General features: G+C 43.6%; 1 protein-coding gene across 1 annotated transcript in view; it reads right to left on the bottom strand.

Moving 5' to 3' along the window:
* yap1 (Yes1 associated transcriptional regulator) overlaps positions 1-18239 on the bottom strand; it is a 28473-nt gene extending 10234 nt beyond the window's left edge. Inside the window, 5 exon segments of the mRNA XM_084332532.1 lie at positions 1908-1980; positions 1986-2020; positions 3231-3352; positions 16406-16641; positions 17546-18239. Of these exon segments, the coding sequence (XP_084188658.1) occupies positions 1908-1980; positions 1986-2020; positions 3231-3352; positions 16406-16641; positions 17546-17749 (670 nt within the window). The 5' untranslated portion in view covers positions 17750-18239.
* Between the last annotated feature and the right edge of the window lie 1565 nt (positions 18240-19804).

Below are 19804 nucleotides of genomic sequence, written 5' to 3'. Positions count from 1 at the left end.
ACAGAATAAAGAGGCCTGGCACAGATTCAAGTCTGTCTGGAGCGGAGGCAGAATGGGGCCGTGCCTGCGCAGGGCCTCACGCAGGGGGGAGAGCCAGCCGGCAGCAACCCCTCCGTTAAAGGTGCTCCGCTGCTTTTCTTCTCAGAGCTCAAATTAGCCTCCATTATCGAAGCAGCTGGGTTATGATTGGAGAGAGACACAACGTAGAAGTGGTGTAGGGAGCTCTTGGAATCACAACAGTCTCGCAAGCAGGAAGGAGGTTTTTGAGTTGAGGAATTCTTGCCAAGAGAAAGTTCCACTTTCACTGCGCATAGTCGTACTACGCGGAACATCGAGTAACGTAGCGCAAGTGTACTACATTGAGGGGCCTTACTAATTAGATCAACAGGTACGGGGAGGGGGGGGGGGGGGGGAGAGCCATTAGGTAAAATGACAAAAAAAAGTATTATGTATACAAATATTGGACAGTTAATGTCTGACAAAATGGGAAATGGCAGAGAATGGGTTAACATTCTCCCCCTCTCTTACCCGCACACACACAGGCCCACCAGGCCTGTGTGTTCAAGACTTCTAAATCTTCAAAGAGCTTAACCCATCAGAGCCGCCTCCTCTTCCCAGCTGCCCCTCTCCCCTCTCTCTCTTTTACACTACTCCGCCCCACAGCCTCAGAGTGGGGCGCGCATTTACTTGCACAGATCTGCTCTTTTTTTTCTTCTTCTTTTTTCTTTTTTAAGTGTCCTGGCTTGGTAACAATACTGCTAAAATTAAACAAGATAACAGGGCGGGCGCTTGTTCACACATGTTGCCTTTGTGAGCGGGGTTGAGCTTCCCTGGGGAGCGGTGCTGTAATGAACCGACGGCACCTCAAGCGTAAATGAGTCACAATGACATAAACAGAAACCTTCATCTCGGTGTGTAAGCCTTCCTGGCACACAGAGGGATTAGCTCATTCCCATGGCCAGAGACAACTCTCACCACATGTTACCTGGGTCTGGTGCTACTTGCAACCAGCAACCAGCGAGCACTAACTTAGCCTGGGGGGATTAACGGGGCAACTTTAGCTGCTGCTGTAATAAAATGGCTAACAAGTTGGTTTAAGCTGGGTTTGTTGCTGTTTTTTTTTTTTTCTTCCTTCTTTCTACTCCCCAGTGTTTTTCTACTTTCTACTCCCACGAGTGTTGAGGATATGGGTAGATGGATGATACTGACATGGTTTTTTAAGAAGACACGGCCCGATTAGTCACTGCTACACCGTGTAGTGTAATTTCGCAATGGTTGCAGTGATGCGTGTTTTGTGTGGGAGTTAGCCAACGTATCGGTGACGGCTCAGTATTGGTAAAAAAAGGTGAATTGCTTTTTAGATAATTAAGCAATTATGCAACGCTTCCAGAGCATTCACACTTAGTGCAACGACATAGCTGTTGAACACCAAAGACTGAATTTGGGAAATATGAAAAATTTATTAGAAATATATATATATTAAAGCTGCATTGTGCAGTTTTGGGAAGAAATTAATTACCTCTACGATAATTAAGTTACAAATTGCTCTAAATTAGCTTCTAAAAACGACACAAATCCAAAGAAATAACCTCTTGAAAAACAAAGTGAACCAACACCGTGCTCAGAAGATGCTTCTCTGGTAATGGTGTCTGGGAGGACAGGAACACTGCAGCCACACAGATCATTCTAGCTTTAAAACAGCGTTCTAGTTCCACCTTTTTAGACACTTCATCTATTCCAATACTTCAATTTGGACTTTCCAGAGGTTAACCCCCACCGTCCCCAATTACACGGTGCAGCTTTCATTAATATCGACATGTGACATAACACTATCAATGTCCTAAAACTAGAGTGTTTTAGTCGATTAATCTGTAGCGATTCACTTGTGTGTTCGGTGTTGAGCTCACCGAAGCGCGGGTCAAGTCGCGGATCCAGCCAGGAGGTGGTCTTATTCTTGTGGTTGATGTAGTAAATTTCCCCTCTGAGGTAATGGCTTGTTCCCAGCCGTCGGGAAGAGGACCTGAGGGAGGCCAGGCAAAGGTCAGGCTGTGGGGGAGACTCGGCTAGTACACTCACTGCTCTGGAAGACCCAGTTTCTGGGAAACAGCGCTGAATCACGGAGTGATATTGAACAGATGAGGAAATTAGAGCAATATGACATGGGACTTAGCTATAAACAAACCTGAAGCTGGATGCGTGGTGTTTATGCAAGATTATCATTATTAATATTGGTATTATAGTATGCGTATCATTATCATACACATGCATCAGAAATCTGTACGGGTGAAAGGCATGTCCACGGGCGAGTAAAAGCTCATCGCTTTTCACATTTCAGTTATTTAAAACACATCGTTTTTGTGTTATTTTTCCCTCTGAAAACGGATAAGCCTGCCTATCGATAAACAGGACGAGAGAAAGAGATCGACTTCTTCCCGACCTCGTGAGAAGCCAGGTAAGAGCGGTGATTGGCTGAGAGTGTACTGTAGAAGCACGGTAACTATAAACTGAGCGGCCAATCGGGGAGCTCCCAAACATGTGGGACAGGACTAGTCACGTTCTGTCTCTCTCTCTCTCTAACCCCACCTCAGGGCAAATTCCACCTGCTTGGACAGAGCTGAGACTCACCGAGCCCCGGTGACAAGTAACAACTAGAAACGCTCTTGACTTCTTTGCTGTAACGTCGAGTCAAAAAAATTAAAAAATAAAAATAAAAAAGTCCAAAATCCAATAGTTTAAGACACATATCAAGAAATCACGGTGTATCGGTATAGAATAATCGCAAGTTTAAATGCTGGGACACATTCTGACATATGTCACTAGTCTTTAAAAAGGCCCACTCCCGGATTTATTTTTGTTGACGACCATATATACATTAAGGGTTACATTCACATACATACTGAAAGCGCTTGATATGCAGATGGTACGTATGCTATTTCGAAACTCCGCCCCCCATCATAAATCTAAATAGGTCTGTTATACTCCAATGTCTACAAACATTACCAACATAAACAAACCTATCACAGCCCCAAAACACAGCAAAAACTATTTAAAACTCTTATGCAACTCGTCTACCGGTAGTCCTCAAATCAAGAGCTCAGACGATCAATTAGATAATGAAAATAAGTCTCCATTCTTTTCCATTTTGAATGGGGCTGCCCAAGTTTTTGGATCACGGATTGGGCCTTTAGCTAGTCATATAGGCGAACAGGCGTTCGGGGTGGTTTACCCACCGCTGGCTGGATTCATGATGTTCTGCTGCTGCTGCACTGGCGGAGGGCTGGTGGGCGCCGCTTGGTTCATCTGGAGGAGCGCCTTGCGAGGGTCCTGCCAGGTGGTGGACTGGTCGAGGTGGCTGAGGAGAGAGCAGACAAGAGGGAGATATAAGTCAACACGTACCTCGTGATACCATCGCTGTGGGGCTGGTCCCCGGAGCTTCCAAGCTTCAGTGGTAATAATTGACTAATGAATAATCAAAAGCTACCAATCTTCCCGTTTTTTTTTTAATAAATAAATAAGAAAACAAAGCATTTGTATGGTGATTTTGACATTGATTACCATGGGAGCGACTGAAGCTTCGTAGTATTCGGGTCAGCCGTACATAATGTGCATACGATCCCTTAACCCTAGCAGTGGTAGTGCCATGGTCTACCCTTTCACACAGGACTAGTGTGCCATTTGTTTATATGATATGAATGAATTGATATGACTATATATATACACATGGTCAGACAACAATGACCATGCGTTTATTCATATCCAGAATCAATATTAGAAAGGTAAAAGAAAATCAAGTCACGTGGGAAACTAATAACTCTGAGCAGTTTCAACAAACATATGAACAAACACATTAAATCTACCTCTGACCAGGGATGTCCGGAGACCACTTCTTTTCAGACCAAGTACAAGTACTTACATTGTGTACTTGCTGATACAGAGTACCGATATGATTCATTAATAACGCCATTACAGTTTTAAAAATTACTTTGAAAACATGTTTTATGTTATTCCTCACTTACTGACTAACATGACGTTGTTGCCGACATTCTAAGTAAAAATAATGTAAAATCATAGAAATATACAACATTCAATTTAGTGTTTTCCTAAACAAACATGGCACTGTAGTATCGGAGTAGTTTTACAAGTATAAAGGGCACAGTATCGGACCAGATACCAATACTGGTATGGGTATCAGGACACGCCTACCTCTGGCCACATTTGATATCAGAAGAGGCTGTGTAAAAGCTGTGATACACATGGCAACATTACAGGTGATTTTAATGGACAAGTACAACCAACGGGTCTTGCTTCATGGCATACTCATTCTGTATCATATCTACATTGATTATGCCCGTCTCCATCCATGTAGCCTGCGCTCCAGATGACATTATGAATGAATACACCAACGGCAGCAAACACATAGCTTTCTTCTACAGGACGTGGAATTCCCAGATTTTGTCTTGTTTGGATACAGACCGTTGAACAGAATTCAATGTATACAAGAATGTGTAAATAAAAAATAAAAAAAAAACTGGCTTTGTCAAGAAGCTTTTTTTCAAGTATGAAAAGAAAGTGCAATTAATTGAATGAAAAGGTAAAACATTGAAAATAAAAAGATTAAAAGTACTAAACAAAAAAACTTAAGCAGACTGCATAAAAATAAACATGACTGGTCACAAAACAACTGTGAGAACATCAAAAACACTGGTCGCTCCATCTATTATGGCTGGTCTTTGCCAGGGGGGGAAGGGGGAGGGGGTTGCCACATTGTCTTGCATTCTGTGAGGGCATTGATAATTAGTGTTTTGTTGGTACTTGTTGCTTGATTAAGATGGAAAGGTAATACAGGAAACCTTACTCTCCCGAGCGGGACCTTGTCTATTGAGTGGGGGGGGGGGGGGGGGGGGTCAGTCCCAGGCCTCAACGCAGGGGGTCTTTTTTTCTTCTTTCCTGGAAGCAGCTCGGACACCATGGAGTGTCAGGGGCTTTAACAATGTGGCGCCACATTTACAAAGCTTTCACCTGCTTCACAAAGACTCAGACTGAGCTACGACCCCAAAAACACCACTATTCACTTGGTTGGTGTTTTTTTGTTTTTGTTGTGCGTGTGTGTTTTTTTTTAGTTTTTTTTAAGAGACCCTCGCTTTCACGTGGCTACAGTACTCAAGACGCCCGATTATGCAACGTGTCACAAAAGTGATTAATTTATTTCAAGACGTGTAATTATTCCAATACACACACACACACACACACAAAAAGACAACAGAATTCAAATCAGTTATTCACAGAGGCGTGATAACCTGTCAGCGAATCTATAACTTGTGTGCCACAGAATAAACACGCTCTTTTGCAGACGCGCAAACTGCACAATATCCTTTACAGATCATGTGACCCAAAAGTGCCATTTAGCCCATATTCTGCAGCAGCTGGAGCAAAGTGTGAGATTCAGAGTTTCTCTTGGCCTCTGTGGTAATCCCACAGCCTGCCTGTCTGCTCTCTGTCCCAACCCAGAGAGGAGAGAGAGAGAGAGAGAGGGCCTGACTCAGCACTCCTCCCCCTACACAAAGCAACCCATTTTGAAGCCCCCTCTTGTTTATGCTTTACTGATCAAAGGAGCTGCCAAATCCCCCACCAACCCCTCCCCCCGACCGACCCGACACACACACACACACACACACCACAAACCAAGCAAAATAGCTCCAACTCTGCTCAGACTGAAGGGGCCCCTTGAGAAGGGTCACAGGGGGGCGGAGAGAGAGACGACAACAGTGAGAGAGAGAGAGAGAGAGAGAGAGAGAGAAAAAAACAAGTACGGAAGCAATCCCTCAGAACTCCATTGGCTGCATGAGTTGCTGTGGTCCTGTTACACTCCCCCCCCCCCCCCCCCCCCTGCCCCCCCTCTCCTCTTCCCCACTGTGGAAACTATGACATTTATAATAGAGGGGAGGAGAGAATGGGGCTGGGAGAGTTGGGCTAGCTTGCGCCGGGACAAGGGGGAGAGGCGAGGGTTTTTAAAAACGTAAGCGAGAGGGCCGCACGTCCTGGTACACAGATAGAGCAGAAATATTGCTATTGGAGCGCAGGGCGGCGCAGGGGTGGAAATATATGGAACCTCGGGGTGAACCGACGCAGTAGAGCGCCGCACATAAATACATTTTATGGAGAGGGGAGCGAAAGTAGTGCTTCGTTCAGCAAAAGATGAAAGTACAGATATGTATCCGTCACTCACTGCATTAGTCCAGACTCCATTCTTTTGTTTTTTTTTAGTCATCTTGGTTTGACTTGGGGTCGTCTCTCAAAGCTCATTTTGGACTTGGGACTCGTCTGGGTCTCGTGTCCATTTTGACATGGGGACGTGAAAGAACGTTTTCTTCTCGTCCTGCTCTGGAATAACACGATTGGCTGCCTTCACTCCACAATGAAGGCTTAGTTTTGGCTCCGCTGATATGGAATGTTGAGCATCTTTTGAACATTCTCCTTCTGATATGATATATATATATATATATATATATATATATATATAACACACACACAGAGACACGCTACTTATTCCTCATTTTGGTGTTTGTCAGGAATAGGACCTGGCCTTGACCTGCCGTCGACCCTCCTTTGTACTTGCTGTCGACTCAAACTGGACCTGGTCTTGGAATCAACCGTGGTGGTCTTATGGACTACGGGCGTGCGACGTGGAGCAGGGATATAGCTACTGGAGCACTGGGCACGTTGGAAGTGGAAACATCTAGAAGTCAAAAGTGAGCCAGCGCAGTAGAGTGCTGCACATTAATACTCTAACTTGGACAGCAATGTTGGGCTTCTTTTAGCTAAAATGAAATGAGATATTTAACACGATAACCTCTCTATAATCCCAGACCAAAGAAGAGAGAGGGGGGGGGGTGAGTAAAGAATTTATTTTATTTTATTATTACCACCATCAAAACCTGGGGAATTGGGGTGATGAGACGTACCTAAAAGCTTCCAGGTGAGCTATACGCAGTCCACACACTGTACTCAGAGTTGAGTTGTGGAGCTCGGAGGGAACTCAAAGTGAATTGGGTAAATGAGTTACCAGGCGCCGGTCACTCATAAGCAGGTTTTAAGAGTAAAAGATCATTCATTCATGCTGCCTAACTTAAACCTGCGATGGCTAGTAGCGATACCCAGCACTTGCATCTACAAAACATCTACCAATGTCACAGTAACTTCTGAGACTGGCGACGGCTACCATGGCTATGGCGTTTCACTGTAGTGTTATTGATACCCTGAGAACTGGATGGTGAGCAGACCATTGCTGTGAGTGACCCTTACGAAAATGTCCTTCAAATTAACACAGCCGTTAAAAAAAAAAGGGGCAGCCCTTCTCCCCCCCCCCCCCCCCCCCAGGGCAGTGGACACCGAGTGAACTGGTTATGGTCCAGTTTATGTGTCAGTGCTCTCAGGACCATTTAGGCGCTGACTATAGCCCTAATCCCCGTCATTAGGTCTTTCAACAGACAAGACCCTACACAGTAAAAAATGGCCAAGCAGTGCCGCCAGCGAGGGAACGGCTTCTGGTGCACCGAGACTCCGGGACACTGAACCGTGACCAAGCCGGATCTGGTGCCTCGAGCACAGGGCTTGGTTTTCGCATTTCCAACCGGGGCAGCTGTCATCGCGGTGGCCTGTGGGTTAGGAAAGCATAGAGTGGGACTCCGGATCCACCCAGCCACTCCACATCTCTTTTGACTGATGGCCCAATTATCAAGGCAGTGTTTATTGTGCCAGTGTTATTTATAATGTCACATGCTGGGGGTGGCCAGGCTCCTTCACATGAAGGCTAAACCTGACTTCACTTAAATGACTTGGCACCTATCTGTGGCAGGGGGGCCAAAACTCATCGTCTTTGCTTTATTTACAGTTCTGCATAAATCAACTCAACCTCCCCCCAATTTGTAACTCATCAACACAATTGTAATAAAAATCCAAATGTTTACTTTTCTTTGCAGATTTACATATATACAGTATATATATATATATATATATATATAGGTTGTACATCTTCACTGGAATCCGACTGGCTTGACGTGAAGAACTCACTTGGTGATTTTTTTTTAACTCAGCTGACAAATCAGAGCAAACAAACAGTCCTCCCTGCTTCTGCACACCGGGCACCATAGAGAAAAGAGAGATCATCACTGTTGCGCAGGTAGACTCCGGCTTCACCCGCCTCGAGTGGCAGGACAAAACCGGATTCAATACCAGACCCTACCCGTTTACACTAGAAAAACTCATCCCAGTCTCTTGCAGGCCAGATGTGGAGATGCCCATGTTTTTCTCCCCCTCCACTGCCGCAAATAGGAGCAGAGCAGCCCAGCTATACGGTGGAAACACGCCTCACAGCTGAGATTTGGTCTCATGTTCTAAATGGGACCTGTGGCCCGCAGGAGCTCCACCCAGGGAGTGTATCTGGGCTGGTCGCTGGGAGGTGGTGGGTGCCGGCGACCGGAGGAAGAGGAAGAGGAAGAGGAAGAGGAAGAAGAAGAAGAAGAAGAAGAAGAAGAAGAAGAAGAAGAAGAAGAAGAAGTGCACAGAGGGAGGAGGAGGTGGGATCAGATCAGAGGATCTCGGGAGCAGGACGGGCCACCTCCGCTCTCTAAAAAGATGGCCCAGGATGCCTGGCTGCCTCTCAGTCAGCAGGACATCATCAAGAGAGATTATTATTGGGCCAACCTCTGTGACCCTATTGTGGATTTAAGTTTCCCTTTGAAGGGGGGGGGGGGGGCTCTTCCTATCACCGTACTTACTAACGAAGTAACTAATTCTTAAGATGGGTTCCATAGCCAGTTCCTGCAGGCTCAGGAACTCGTCTCACATTTCTGCTACATTCATGGGCCATTTCCGCCATGTTGTTCATGTTACGTTGCATTTAGATTGTGCCGTTGCCGTTTAAAGATGAAACCTTCTGTCAACATGGAATCTATATTCCGTTTTATGCAATATTTTTGTCTGGAGATTGGGGAAACTTTTATTCACATTGTTACATGATCAAGTAACTCCCCTCGCAAAACTTTAGTTTCAACGATAAACTTCTAAATGCTTTTAAGATAGAAAAAGACTTGTACTATCTATAAATATAAAGACTTGCACCATCTATAAATATAAAGACTTGCACCATCTATAAATATAAAGACTCCATCTATATTAAATACTTAAAAGAGTTATTGCATATCTCATCACGTATACAGAAAACTAGCCTTTCGAAACAAACCGAACCAACGATAAACATAAGATACCACTTTGTAATGGAAATATGGTGGGAGTAGGAGACCACAGGTGACGGTCAACAGCTCCTTTCCAGCTTAAAGGAAAGTGTTTGAAGGATCCAGTTTTTCCCCTAAACACTTTAAATCACAAGTTACTCAAAGATAGAGACTTTGTTTTTCTTTTTTCCAAAAAGGTTAAAATTTCCTTTCCTAAAACTACACAACTACTCTTCACTGAGAGGCACTATCTATCACCTTCAAAAGAAAAAACACTCCATCCACATCTTACAAAATACTGATTCTCTTTTAAACTCTTAATCAAAAGTGTAACCCCGCTCCCGCGAAGGTGCCGAGTGAGTGGTTTTGGAAAGTAGTAGTTTTGGCACAAAAAAAAATAGTCTGAACTCCCAGTTGAGCACATCCATTCCGGGAGTAAAGAAGACATGAAGATGCAACATCTCTGTGGAGATGCCCTCTGCGACAGTGCAGCCATTGATGTCTGGAGTGGAGGTGTTACATCAAGACTTTGGTAAACACACAGGCCTCGACTTTCTCACAGTCCCATTTGTGTACTGAGCTGACAGGGGACCAATGGAACAGGAAGGGGCTTGTCTGTGTGTGGTCAATAAACCCAAAAGTTTGACAAACACAAAGTTGCTCCAAATGAAGGCTTCACACGGGCTTACCCTACCCCCCCCCCCATATGCGAGGTAAGTCTTAATCTTAAGTTTACAGAGAGAGAGAGAGCTAGAGAGAGAGAAAGTCCTGTTACCAGTTCTGGTTTTATTGCATAAACAGGCGTGTGAAGCACTATGGCAACTTCTGTCCTAATGTTAAACTGTTGACTTTTTTTTTTATGACTGTGGTGTTTGTATAGATCGACGCTGATGTAACTCAACATGGACACTGCTCGCATAAGGAGAGATTTCACACAAACGTGCTGCAAATGGAGGACGGCTCGGCGAGGCAGAGGCCAGGTGGTCGACCACTTCAGTTTCATCAGCTGGGTCCAAGTTTAGCGCTTTAACTCGTCGGGAAAACGGTACGAAATAAAAACCACTTCTCGGCCTATAAAAGACTGACATCAAACATGTGCAAGTGCACAAGTAGGCTATTCGTGTCACCTCATGAGAAATCGCTAGATAAAACGGCTAACACCAACAGACAAAAACAAACATAAGCGTGTTTAGTTTTGCATCTCAACTTGTACTATTGTGAACCACAGACATGAACATAAACTCAGTGACCATAGCAGTGTCTCAAATAGGCCTTAACCCACTGAATGCACGTCTCAACAGTACATAGGCTCCCAATAAACACGCCTTTGACAACTAGCTTAAAGTCAATGTATAGCTTCTATTTGTGGCTTCCTGAACATCTGTTATATTAGGCAGAAGTCAAGAGACCTCCTTTAAGAACAGGACAGATTAGTCTGTTTAGTGCTCATTGTTACCTAGGGGCACGTCACTCCACTACCATAAAGTTAACTGCACAACATTAAGATGCTGAAAAGAAAAAGAAACGCATGACCCATGTCAAAAAAGCAAAATGCAAATACAAAAACAAATCTGGCCACACGTATATTATTACTACACCGTGAGAGGAAGAGGAGTCTAGCTACTATTTAGAACCACCATGAGAGGAAGAGGAGTCGAGTTACTATCTAGAAGAACCACCATTTATATAAAAACTAAGAGGTGGCTGGGGGGGGGGGGGGGCTATTTCTTGAAACGTACACCATTTCGGTTTCAGCAACAAAAGGTTCATGACAAGACCGTTTAAAACCAGGGGAGAAAAGTCAAAACATGTTTGCCACCGCACGACTGCACCTGGACGCTGGGTCAGATAATGGCTACTCCTCCACCCAGGCCGACTTCCCATACGGGGTAGCAACTAGTTTTAAAAGCTGCGTTTAATAAGCCACCTGAAAGACTGATTGGTCTTCCTATTTCACTGCCGTGTCTAAATTAGAAACCGTCATTAGTTTATGACCCAGCCCTGGAGACAAGCAGGCCCTGCCCCCCATCCCAGGCACCGAGCAAGGTGACCCAACTTCCCTGCTGTTATAAATCAAAGGCCACGGCGAACTGCTGCAAGAAAAGGAGGAGGAAAGGTCAACAGACTGTGTTGACATTCTTCCAATCTTCTCCTTGCTTAAGGCCTTTTGTTTTTCATGAAACCGGCGAGACAAACCGAAAGCAGGAGTGAGGGCATAATGCCTACTAACTCCATTACCAAAAAAAAAGACATATTTAAGAAAATCTCTCAAAAAAACAGGGACCCTCACTTTCGATACTGGGACTTAAATCACGCCGACGTCACTCGTTTGAACCCAATTTGATGATAATCTCCCCCAAGTCTGGACAAAACTTCACCGTTTCCTCAGTTGTAAAGGAAGCAGTAAAGCTGTAAATAAAGCCGTGCCCCTCTCAACCCCTATCTTTAAACTCCATCTCAGCCATTTGGCTATTTTTGGACGCCTCACATGAGTCTCAACAGCCCTGTGGTCTGAATAAAGTTCACTGTTTCTCCGCAGGGACAAAGGGAGGGCCGGAGTTTCTCTCTTGGCCTCCTCTCCTCAGCAAATCCGACACACGGCTGCCATTTAAACTCCCGTTGACACAAAGCGGGAGGCACCGCACCGTCGCAGCGCGGACGGCCGTCTGCTCCATTCATACCAAAAAGAGTCTTGCTTAAAAAAAAATAAAAAAAAGGAAGTGGGACAACGCTGTTGTGACCGCAGTGCCGTGACTCACCGAGCCATTCATGACTACTAAGTTACTGAGTCAGACCCCAGATCCCTGGAAATGACTCCACACCGCTGAACTAACAAACAACTACTTGACACTCACGCACGCGCGCACACACACACACACACACAGACACACTACCGAGAAGAGAAACAAAAACAGACTTGCTCAGGGAAACACTCCCTCTGACCAAGGGTTAATACATGAATGAAAGGACAACAGCGGTCACCTGAGTGAAATATGAGACTCGTCTCTGCTCTGCTGGCTAGTGGTGACTGACCCCCCCCCTCCTCCTCCTCTCTCTCTCTCTCTCTTTCCCTCCCCGCCTCACAACACTCCTATGTCAGACGACCCGTGTTTCTAAATAGGAGAGTGTCTTTTCCAGCCCCTCTGCTGAGGCTGCCTTTAATTTCAGATGGTATGTCTCTCTCTGCACACTTTGATCTGCGTTAGGTAAAAGCTGCGTCGAGCCGTGTGTTGCACGGCAGCCGTAGAGTCACGGGCGACCCACGGAACAAACCAGACGGCGGCATCGTGTTCCATAACAGATTTAGTAGCCGAATATGAGAAGCTAGCAGACTAGTAGCCCCGACATGGCCACCCTCCCCGGTTTATTTACATAACCTCACGAAAAGGTGTGGAGAGTCCCGAAGTGAGGACACACCGGTGCCCCTTTCTAGGGCTGAACGATTAATAAATTTTAAATCTAAATTGCGATTTGAAATGATGCAATGAGCAAATCGCAAAAAAAAATAAAATAATCGCAATTATTATTTTTTTTAAACCAGGAAGTCCCATTGAGATACAAGATCTCATTTGCAAGTTGTTGTTATTGTTGTAGGAACAGTTTGGGAGAGGGAGGCAAGGGCTTTTAGGCCATGGTTACACTGGGGAATACAGCAACGTTTTTGTTGCTGAATGATTACGTTTGCTGTCCAAGTTTAAAAGAAACGCTGTTTTGGCAGGAAAACGCGTTGTCCTACTGGCAACGCTGAAAAGGTGTTTCCGTTTTGGATACTCGCCAAAACTCGCCGACAAGGTGCCATGTAATCTGTGTGAGCCGGATACGGAGCCGTTGTTGCTCAACACTCATGCGCAGTAGAGACCTGCACGGTTTCCAGTGTTTACAGCAGAGCTGTCCCAAGTAGCTGCGGCTACCATGTGTTGTCAAGTTATTGTTATAAGGAGCCCAGTCCATGCTACAACAGTCTGCATTCCCTTAACAATTGTTTGTATTGAGCCGTATTGTACCCATTCTGCAATCTGTTAAATAAAGTTTACATCCATTAATTCTGCTAGCATTAACGTTACCAAGCTGCTAGCCACAATGCTATACTGTTATAATGGCATATCCCAATCACATTAGCACGTAAGCTAACAAACTTCGCTGCTAGCCACAATGTTATACTGTTATAATGGCATATCCCAATCACGTTAGCACGTGAGCTAACAAAATCGGCGACGATCTTTTTGTGAGACTAAACTCCGCTCTTGGTGGTCAATTGTGTTGATGTTAGTTTTGTTTCATCAACAAATGAGAGGCAGAACACAGTGAATGTATCCGTTTTGTTTATTGCACTTTTATTGCACTTTCTTTGCTGAAAAATAAATGCTACGTTGGCTAAATGGCTCACGCGAGGCATTTAAAGATGGTGGATTGTTGATTTTTAGCAGGAAGTGTATTGGCACATTCAACTTTTCTGATTGGTTGAAAATGGCCTTCATGTTTGAACTACATCGCCACCTACTGCTTTGGCATTGTACTACATGTATATACATCACTGTGCTCAGGAGGCAAAAACGATGTCTAACTTGCCTGCCATTACGTTGCGTTCTGAAAAGTGAAACTGACCCTGAAAACAAAACGAAAACTGGCCGTAGTGTAACCGCAGCCTTAGATTGTGTGTTGTGAAGTTTAGACTTCAGAGAGTAAAGTACAGAAAAAAAGGTACCGTTGGGTACCAGTATCGATTCCCAGGTAAAAAGAAACATTTTCAGGCTCTGTGTCCCGAACAGACCCACCGTGTAGGCCAGATGCAAGCCGCATTTTACAATAAACCTCTGTGGGGCTGCTTAATTTTTTATTTATTATTATAATCGCAAATTTTTATCGCAATCGCAATATCTGTCAGAAAAATCGCAATTCGATTATTTCCCAAAATCGTGCAGCCCTACCCCTTTCCCACCACCGATATGGAGTACCAGTCCAATCAATTAAGTTTCACTGTTAACCCTTTCACTACCACACTACAGAAAGTTAACCTTTCACTACCACACTACAGACAGTTAACCTTTCACTACCAACCGTCTGTAGTGTGGTAGTGAACGGGTTAACCTTCTGTAGTGTGGTAGTTAAAGGGTTAACCCTTTGTCGTGTGGCAGTGAAAGGGTTAACATTCTGTATCGTCTCATTGAAAGGGTTAACCATTTGGTAGTGTGGTAGTGAAAGGGTTAACAGTACAGAATACTCTCTTAACATTATGTGTCATTCATTAAGTGCTGAAAAATCATAGTGGCTTTTGCTTTCATTTCTGAAATGTTACACATGGCTCTTGGTATCAGGTTCCAGTACTGGGAACTATTTTATCCTGGTATCGAGCCCATTTAGCCGACGCTTTTATCCAAAGTGACTTACAAGTTCTGTACGACAAGTCAGCAGGAAGGGTACAACTCTAGCTGAGTAACAATGTTCATCAAACCGTTTTGAAACTTGGGTGCTGCAGTGTCGAGTGCATACTAGTAGTAGATACATATTAGTATAGTCGGTAGTAATATAGGCCAGGAAGATTATTTAGTGGAAGAGTGCATGATGAGTAGAAGTAAGAAGGTTAGGTTCTCTCAGTATCGGTATCGTTGCATCCCTAATCCTGAAGTAGACGAGACACTTCTCCTCTCTGTGCTTCCTCTCATGTAAGAAAAGTCTGGAATCCCCTTGAGATAGAGGATGTTTTCCTAAGACTCCTCACACATAAGACACATCCGCTGATCTCCAAGGGAGTCGTGATGACTCGGGACTCAGGGAGTCGTGACATGCCTCAGCCCCCTCAAGTGTCTCCGGCCACCTGGTCAATCTTGTGACATTTAACATGCATGGCAGGGACTTAATTTGTGTACCAATACTGTGGTTGCAGGACTGTTTTGTCTTCGGTACAAAATGTAGTGACTATCGCCAAAAAAAAAAGATGATTGTCATTATTATGCAACAAGAAGAATCATTAGATACACATTATAAAACAGCGACTGAAATTGTTCTGCGATTTATTTTTCGAATTGAATAATAGGGTTATATATATATGTTTTTTTTTATATATAAAATTGCCTCATTGCCTGGGAGTGCATGAGATCAGTCAGTCTCCAAACATTTGCAGTGATCCTGTGAAATGTCTGTGAGAATAGCTTTTCGCTTTTCTCTCTCTCTCTCCCTCTCCCTCTCCCTCTCCTACCCCCAATCCTTTTAACAATTTCAGAAGAACCTCCCCAAGAATGGGACAGATGTTCTCCAGATGTGAGACCTTCAAAACATCTGGTTCTGAAAGCGTTCTTTTTTTGTATCCCAGTAAATTTGAGGGCTATCATGTTTTTCAGACCCTCACTGGTCAGAAAGTCAAGATTTTTTTTTTAAAGATTTAAGATTTTTTTTTAAAGATTGACAACATTTTGTATCAATAATAAGAATGGGGACGACGGGTTAATGTCAAACCTCACACACACTTGGAACGTTTTTTTAAAACTGGAACATTTCATAATAACCACAGTTTGGCTATGGTTGGACGAGATAATTTGTTTATATGATGCAATACACTACATGGAAAAAAACAACCATCTCAGCACTACAGAGAATAAAATATATCAGAGAGCATAAAAAACTAAAACAACAACAGAAAACAGAAAGAGAAAAAAGCTACCGATACAACTCTGTGACGAGAGAGAAGGTTCTCTCGTCTCGCTGTCCTAGCCTCTGGTGGAATTGCTATCTCCAAAGTTTACTTTGGATCCTTGATGTGGAAGAGATCCACTCCTTAAGGAGATGGGTTTTGCAGACATGCCTGCCTTTTGCTGTCTGGGGCGGCTACAGTGGTCCATTGTTTCTCCTGAAATCTGAGCCCCAGAAGAAGGAACACCAAATTCACCAGTAACTCTACAGAGCTGTCCTCTTTGCAGAGGTCACCAGAGATAATAGCCTACAGTTCAAGTAGCCCAAAGAGTACTGTACATTGACCACCGTAGACCCGGCGTGGCAGATGCTCACGTCTGTTGACAAAAGTGTTTTACCCGCAATTGAAGTTCACAGACAGAGAGTGTACGTGGATTGACACATGTCAATTTGACAATAATCATTAGGGATGGAGAGGGGAAGGAGAAAGGTAAGAGAAGGAGAAAGAAAACAAACACGACTGACAGCGGTGATAGTGCACTTACTTGAGAAAGTATCTCTGGCCAGAGGCGGTCTTGGCCATCTCCCACCCAGGGGGCAGGGGCACGTCATCGGGGATCTCATAAGACGACTGTCGGAGGTGCTGTGGGGAGGACCCCGGTGGGGGCATGCCAGGCAGCGAGCCGGGGGAGACAGCGCCCAACTGGAGGGAGGCGGGGGACGAGTGTGCACGGACATGGTGGGGAGTGAGAGCGCCCGCACTCCCAGCATCCGTACTGGTCTATGTTGGGGGGGGGGGGGGGTGGACAGATATTTTAATTATGAACGTGATTCAGAAAACCAGAGGTCTGAAATCTGAATGTATCAACAGTCACTGGCAAATCAATAAGAATGGCTAAACCCTAGGTCCTATGTGGGCTGTTATGTTAATTTTTGCATTTTCTGCAACCAACGTCATTTTGACTAGGACAGGATTGTACATAGTGTGTGTTAAAATGTAAGATCTGGCCTAACGTTGACTAAATTGATGTAAATCGTAGCCAGAGAGAAAAAACAAGGTCCTATGCCTTCTTGGCCCTTGGAGGTGCGAAGAGCGCATACTCCGACACGTCTGTGCGACTGCGAAACGGCGCATGCGCCGTCGTGACCAAACTTCACAGAGCTCATTGGCAACAGTTGGGGGAAAGTATTAAAAAGTATTAAAAAAAAAAGAAGGACGGAATCAACCATCATAATGATTTCATGAATTCAAGGTCTCTCTAGAGACAAAGTGAGACTGCTGGAGTCTTCCACCTCATAATACATTTTCACATTTAGTAGGAGCAATTTATAGGCTCGGGCCTTCAAAGTCCTGTGTTGATTTATTCGTAGACTAATAACCTACAACTAATAGGAAAATAAAGCACCAGTAATCTATTAAATATTTTCAATCGTATAAACTATTTGCTCGTGCAATGATCCACATTTGAATATAATCTTGCCACTGTATGCATGATGGACCTCTTTACTAGTTTAAAGTTGAATTTCTTTACCCCCCCCCCCCCTTTAATAACTTTGATCGTTTCATTGCTGTAACCTAATTTAACTGTGTGGTAATCTTTAAGAATCGCTCTGGATAAACAGACTCAGATCACAACAAACTACAGCAGTAGTAGAGTTGGAGGGGTGGGTGAGGGTGGGCTTACTTGTCTGGAGTGGGACTTGGGTTCAGGCGGCTTGAAGAAGGAGTCTGGCAGCTTCCTCATCCTCATGGGGACGGAGGGGGGTAGGATGGTATTTTTCGGGTTCATTACGGCGTTAAAAAGAGCCTCTAAGTCGGTCTCGGAGTCCCCTCGAACATGGACGATCTGGTGTCCCGCAGGAGGGTTGTGCTGCTGGCTCGGATCCATTATCCCAAAGAGAGAAGGCGAAGTTATAAATGTGTCCGAAAAACGAAGAGTAAAAAAAAACAAAAAAAAACAGGAGGATTAAAGCAATCCAAACTTTTTTTTACGCAGTAAGAAAACTGGTAATCTCGACGGCGGTGGTAATCATCAATAAATATCCCAAGTCATTCCAAATAGCGTCAGAAAGTTGGGCGCTTTTCTCTCCCAAAAGTGTGTTAGCTGTCGAAGTCTGCAGTAAAACAAAACTTTCCCCTGCTGTTTCTCGAGGGCATACTTCTACTAAACCTAACAAAGCGCATATCTACTCCACACTGTAGTCTGTGTGTAAGTTTAGCCCAACTTTCCAAAAGAAAAAAAACACGCAAGAGACACTAAAAAATACATGGAGAAAAAAATCCCAGATGCCGTTTTGTGCCTGACTTTTAGGCTAGTATTCACGCTATTATCCTTAAAACAAACGATCGTGCGTAATGCAAATCACTGCCCCCTCACTTTTCGCCTCTACTCGGGTCTAAACTTCGGGCAGGACATCAAACTTCATGCGCTGTGCGCCTCGGAGGCGGAGCCTGGCTTAATTGGGACAAGAGCCTTTAAAGACACAGTCGGAGCCCTGCAGCCTACTGGTGCTGCTGCAGCCTGCAACCCCAGAGTGGCTCAGCAGAGGCCTACAGTGAATTTAGAGCTACATTAACACAAACTTGTCTTAGTTGTTATTATTATTATTATTATTATTATTATTATTATGAAGGATTTGTATTGCCAAATAACAGGAAACAGTCCGTGAGCATTGATATGTAAGCATTGATATGACAAAAAAAGCATAATCAGTGGGTGAAACTAATTACACATTATTCTATTAACATAATAGCCAGCCTGCACTTTATTTTAAGATAAGCCTACCAAAAGTTTTTCTGTGGCTTTGATGTTTCTATTTCTAACTGGTTACTATTTGGGACTCAACTCGAATGAGATCATTACAATCATACTATTTTATATGCCCTAGTTTTGGAATTTAGCTTTGAAAATGACAATTATATGTCAGTAATAACAGTAACTGGATAGAAAAGAAAACTCCTTTCAATCAGTGACTAAACGTTAACATTAATTTGAGTAGATAGACCTTTTTTTTTTTTTTTTTTTTTTTTTTTTAACGTTGTAGATTATTATTAGGTACCAATAAATATTCAACTGATAGGCTCACCAATCAATTCCAGTCTGTTTGAAGAAAATGATCACAAACCACACTTGAAATAGTCTCATCCTTCATATGCATAATGGTACTTTTCCTTTATACAGTGCTGCATGAAAGTAGATCCATGCAGTTCCCACAATTGTTATGCAAATGAGTCCCTCGTTCCATTGAGAAATCATTTTGTCAAGATCCACTCTCTCAGTTTCTACCCTTTTCCCATACACTGAGCGAATGAATGATTATGAACCCCTATTAAACCCCCTCCAGACACTGGAGAGCTATGATGAGAATGGACTAAATATGTAACTGTAGGTCAACTGTGTCCTGTGCTTTTGATTGCAGATTATGTTTGTTCTATACAAAAATAAGAAGAAAATTAACCTGATTCAGAGTGAAAACATATTACAACTTTCTAGGCTATAGTACACAAGCTGAACAGAAATACTGTAAACATATATATATATATATATATATATATATATATATATATATATATATATATATATATATATATATATATATATATAAATACATACATAAATAAATAAAAATACACCTAAAAGTTGCCACATCCCTGGTTTTCACCACATAGAACTTCCATGGGCCTATATCCTAATTTATTGTTGAGGGACTTTTTAGAAAACATTTGTGAAATATATAATTTTTTTCTGACCCACTGGTCATTCACTATGACCCCAGGACTCCATTGGAATAAATCACTGCAATGCACGGACGGTCAAGAAATGTCCATTGTCTGGGTGAAAGCAGTCATTTTCAGATCATTGTAATGCACTCAGACACATTAAACACATAGACGGCAGTGTTCCATGGCCTCTGCTAGTTGTCCTGCCTCGCCCCGAGGGGAC

This window comes from Notolepis coatsorum (genome assembly GCF_963971535.1).
Source record: "Notolepis coatsorum genome assembly, chromosome: 1".
In the NCBI taxonomy this organism is placed as follows: Eukaryota; Metazoa; Chordata; class Actinopteri; order Aulopiformes; family Paralepididae; genus Notolepis; species Notolepis coatsorum.
This window is presented reverse-complemented; position numbering and strand designations above follow the sequence as displayed.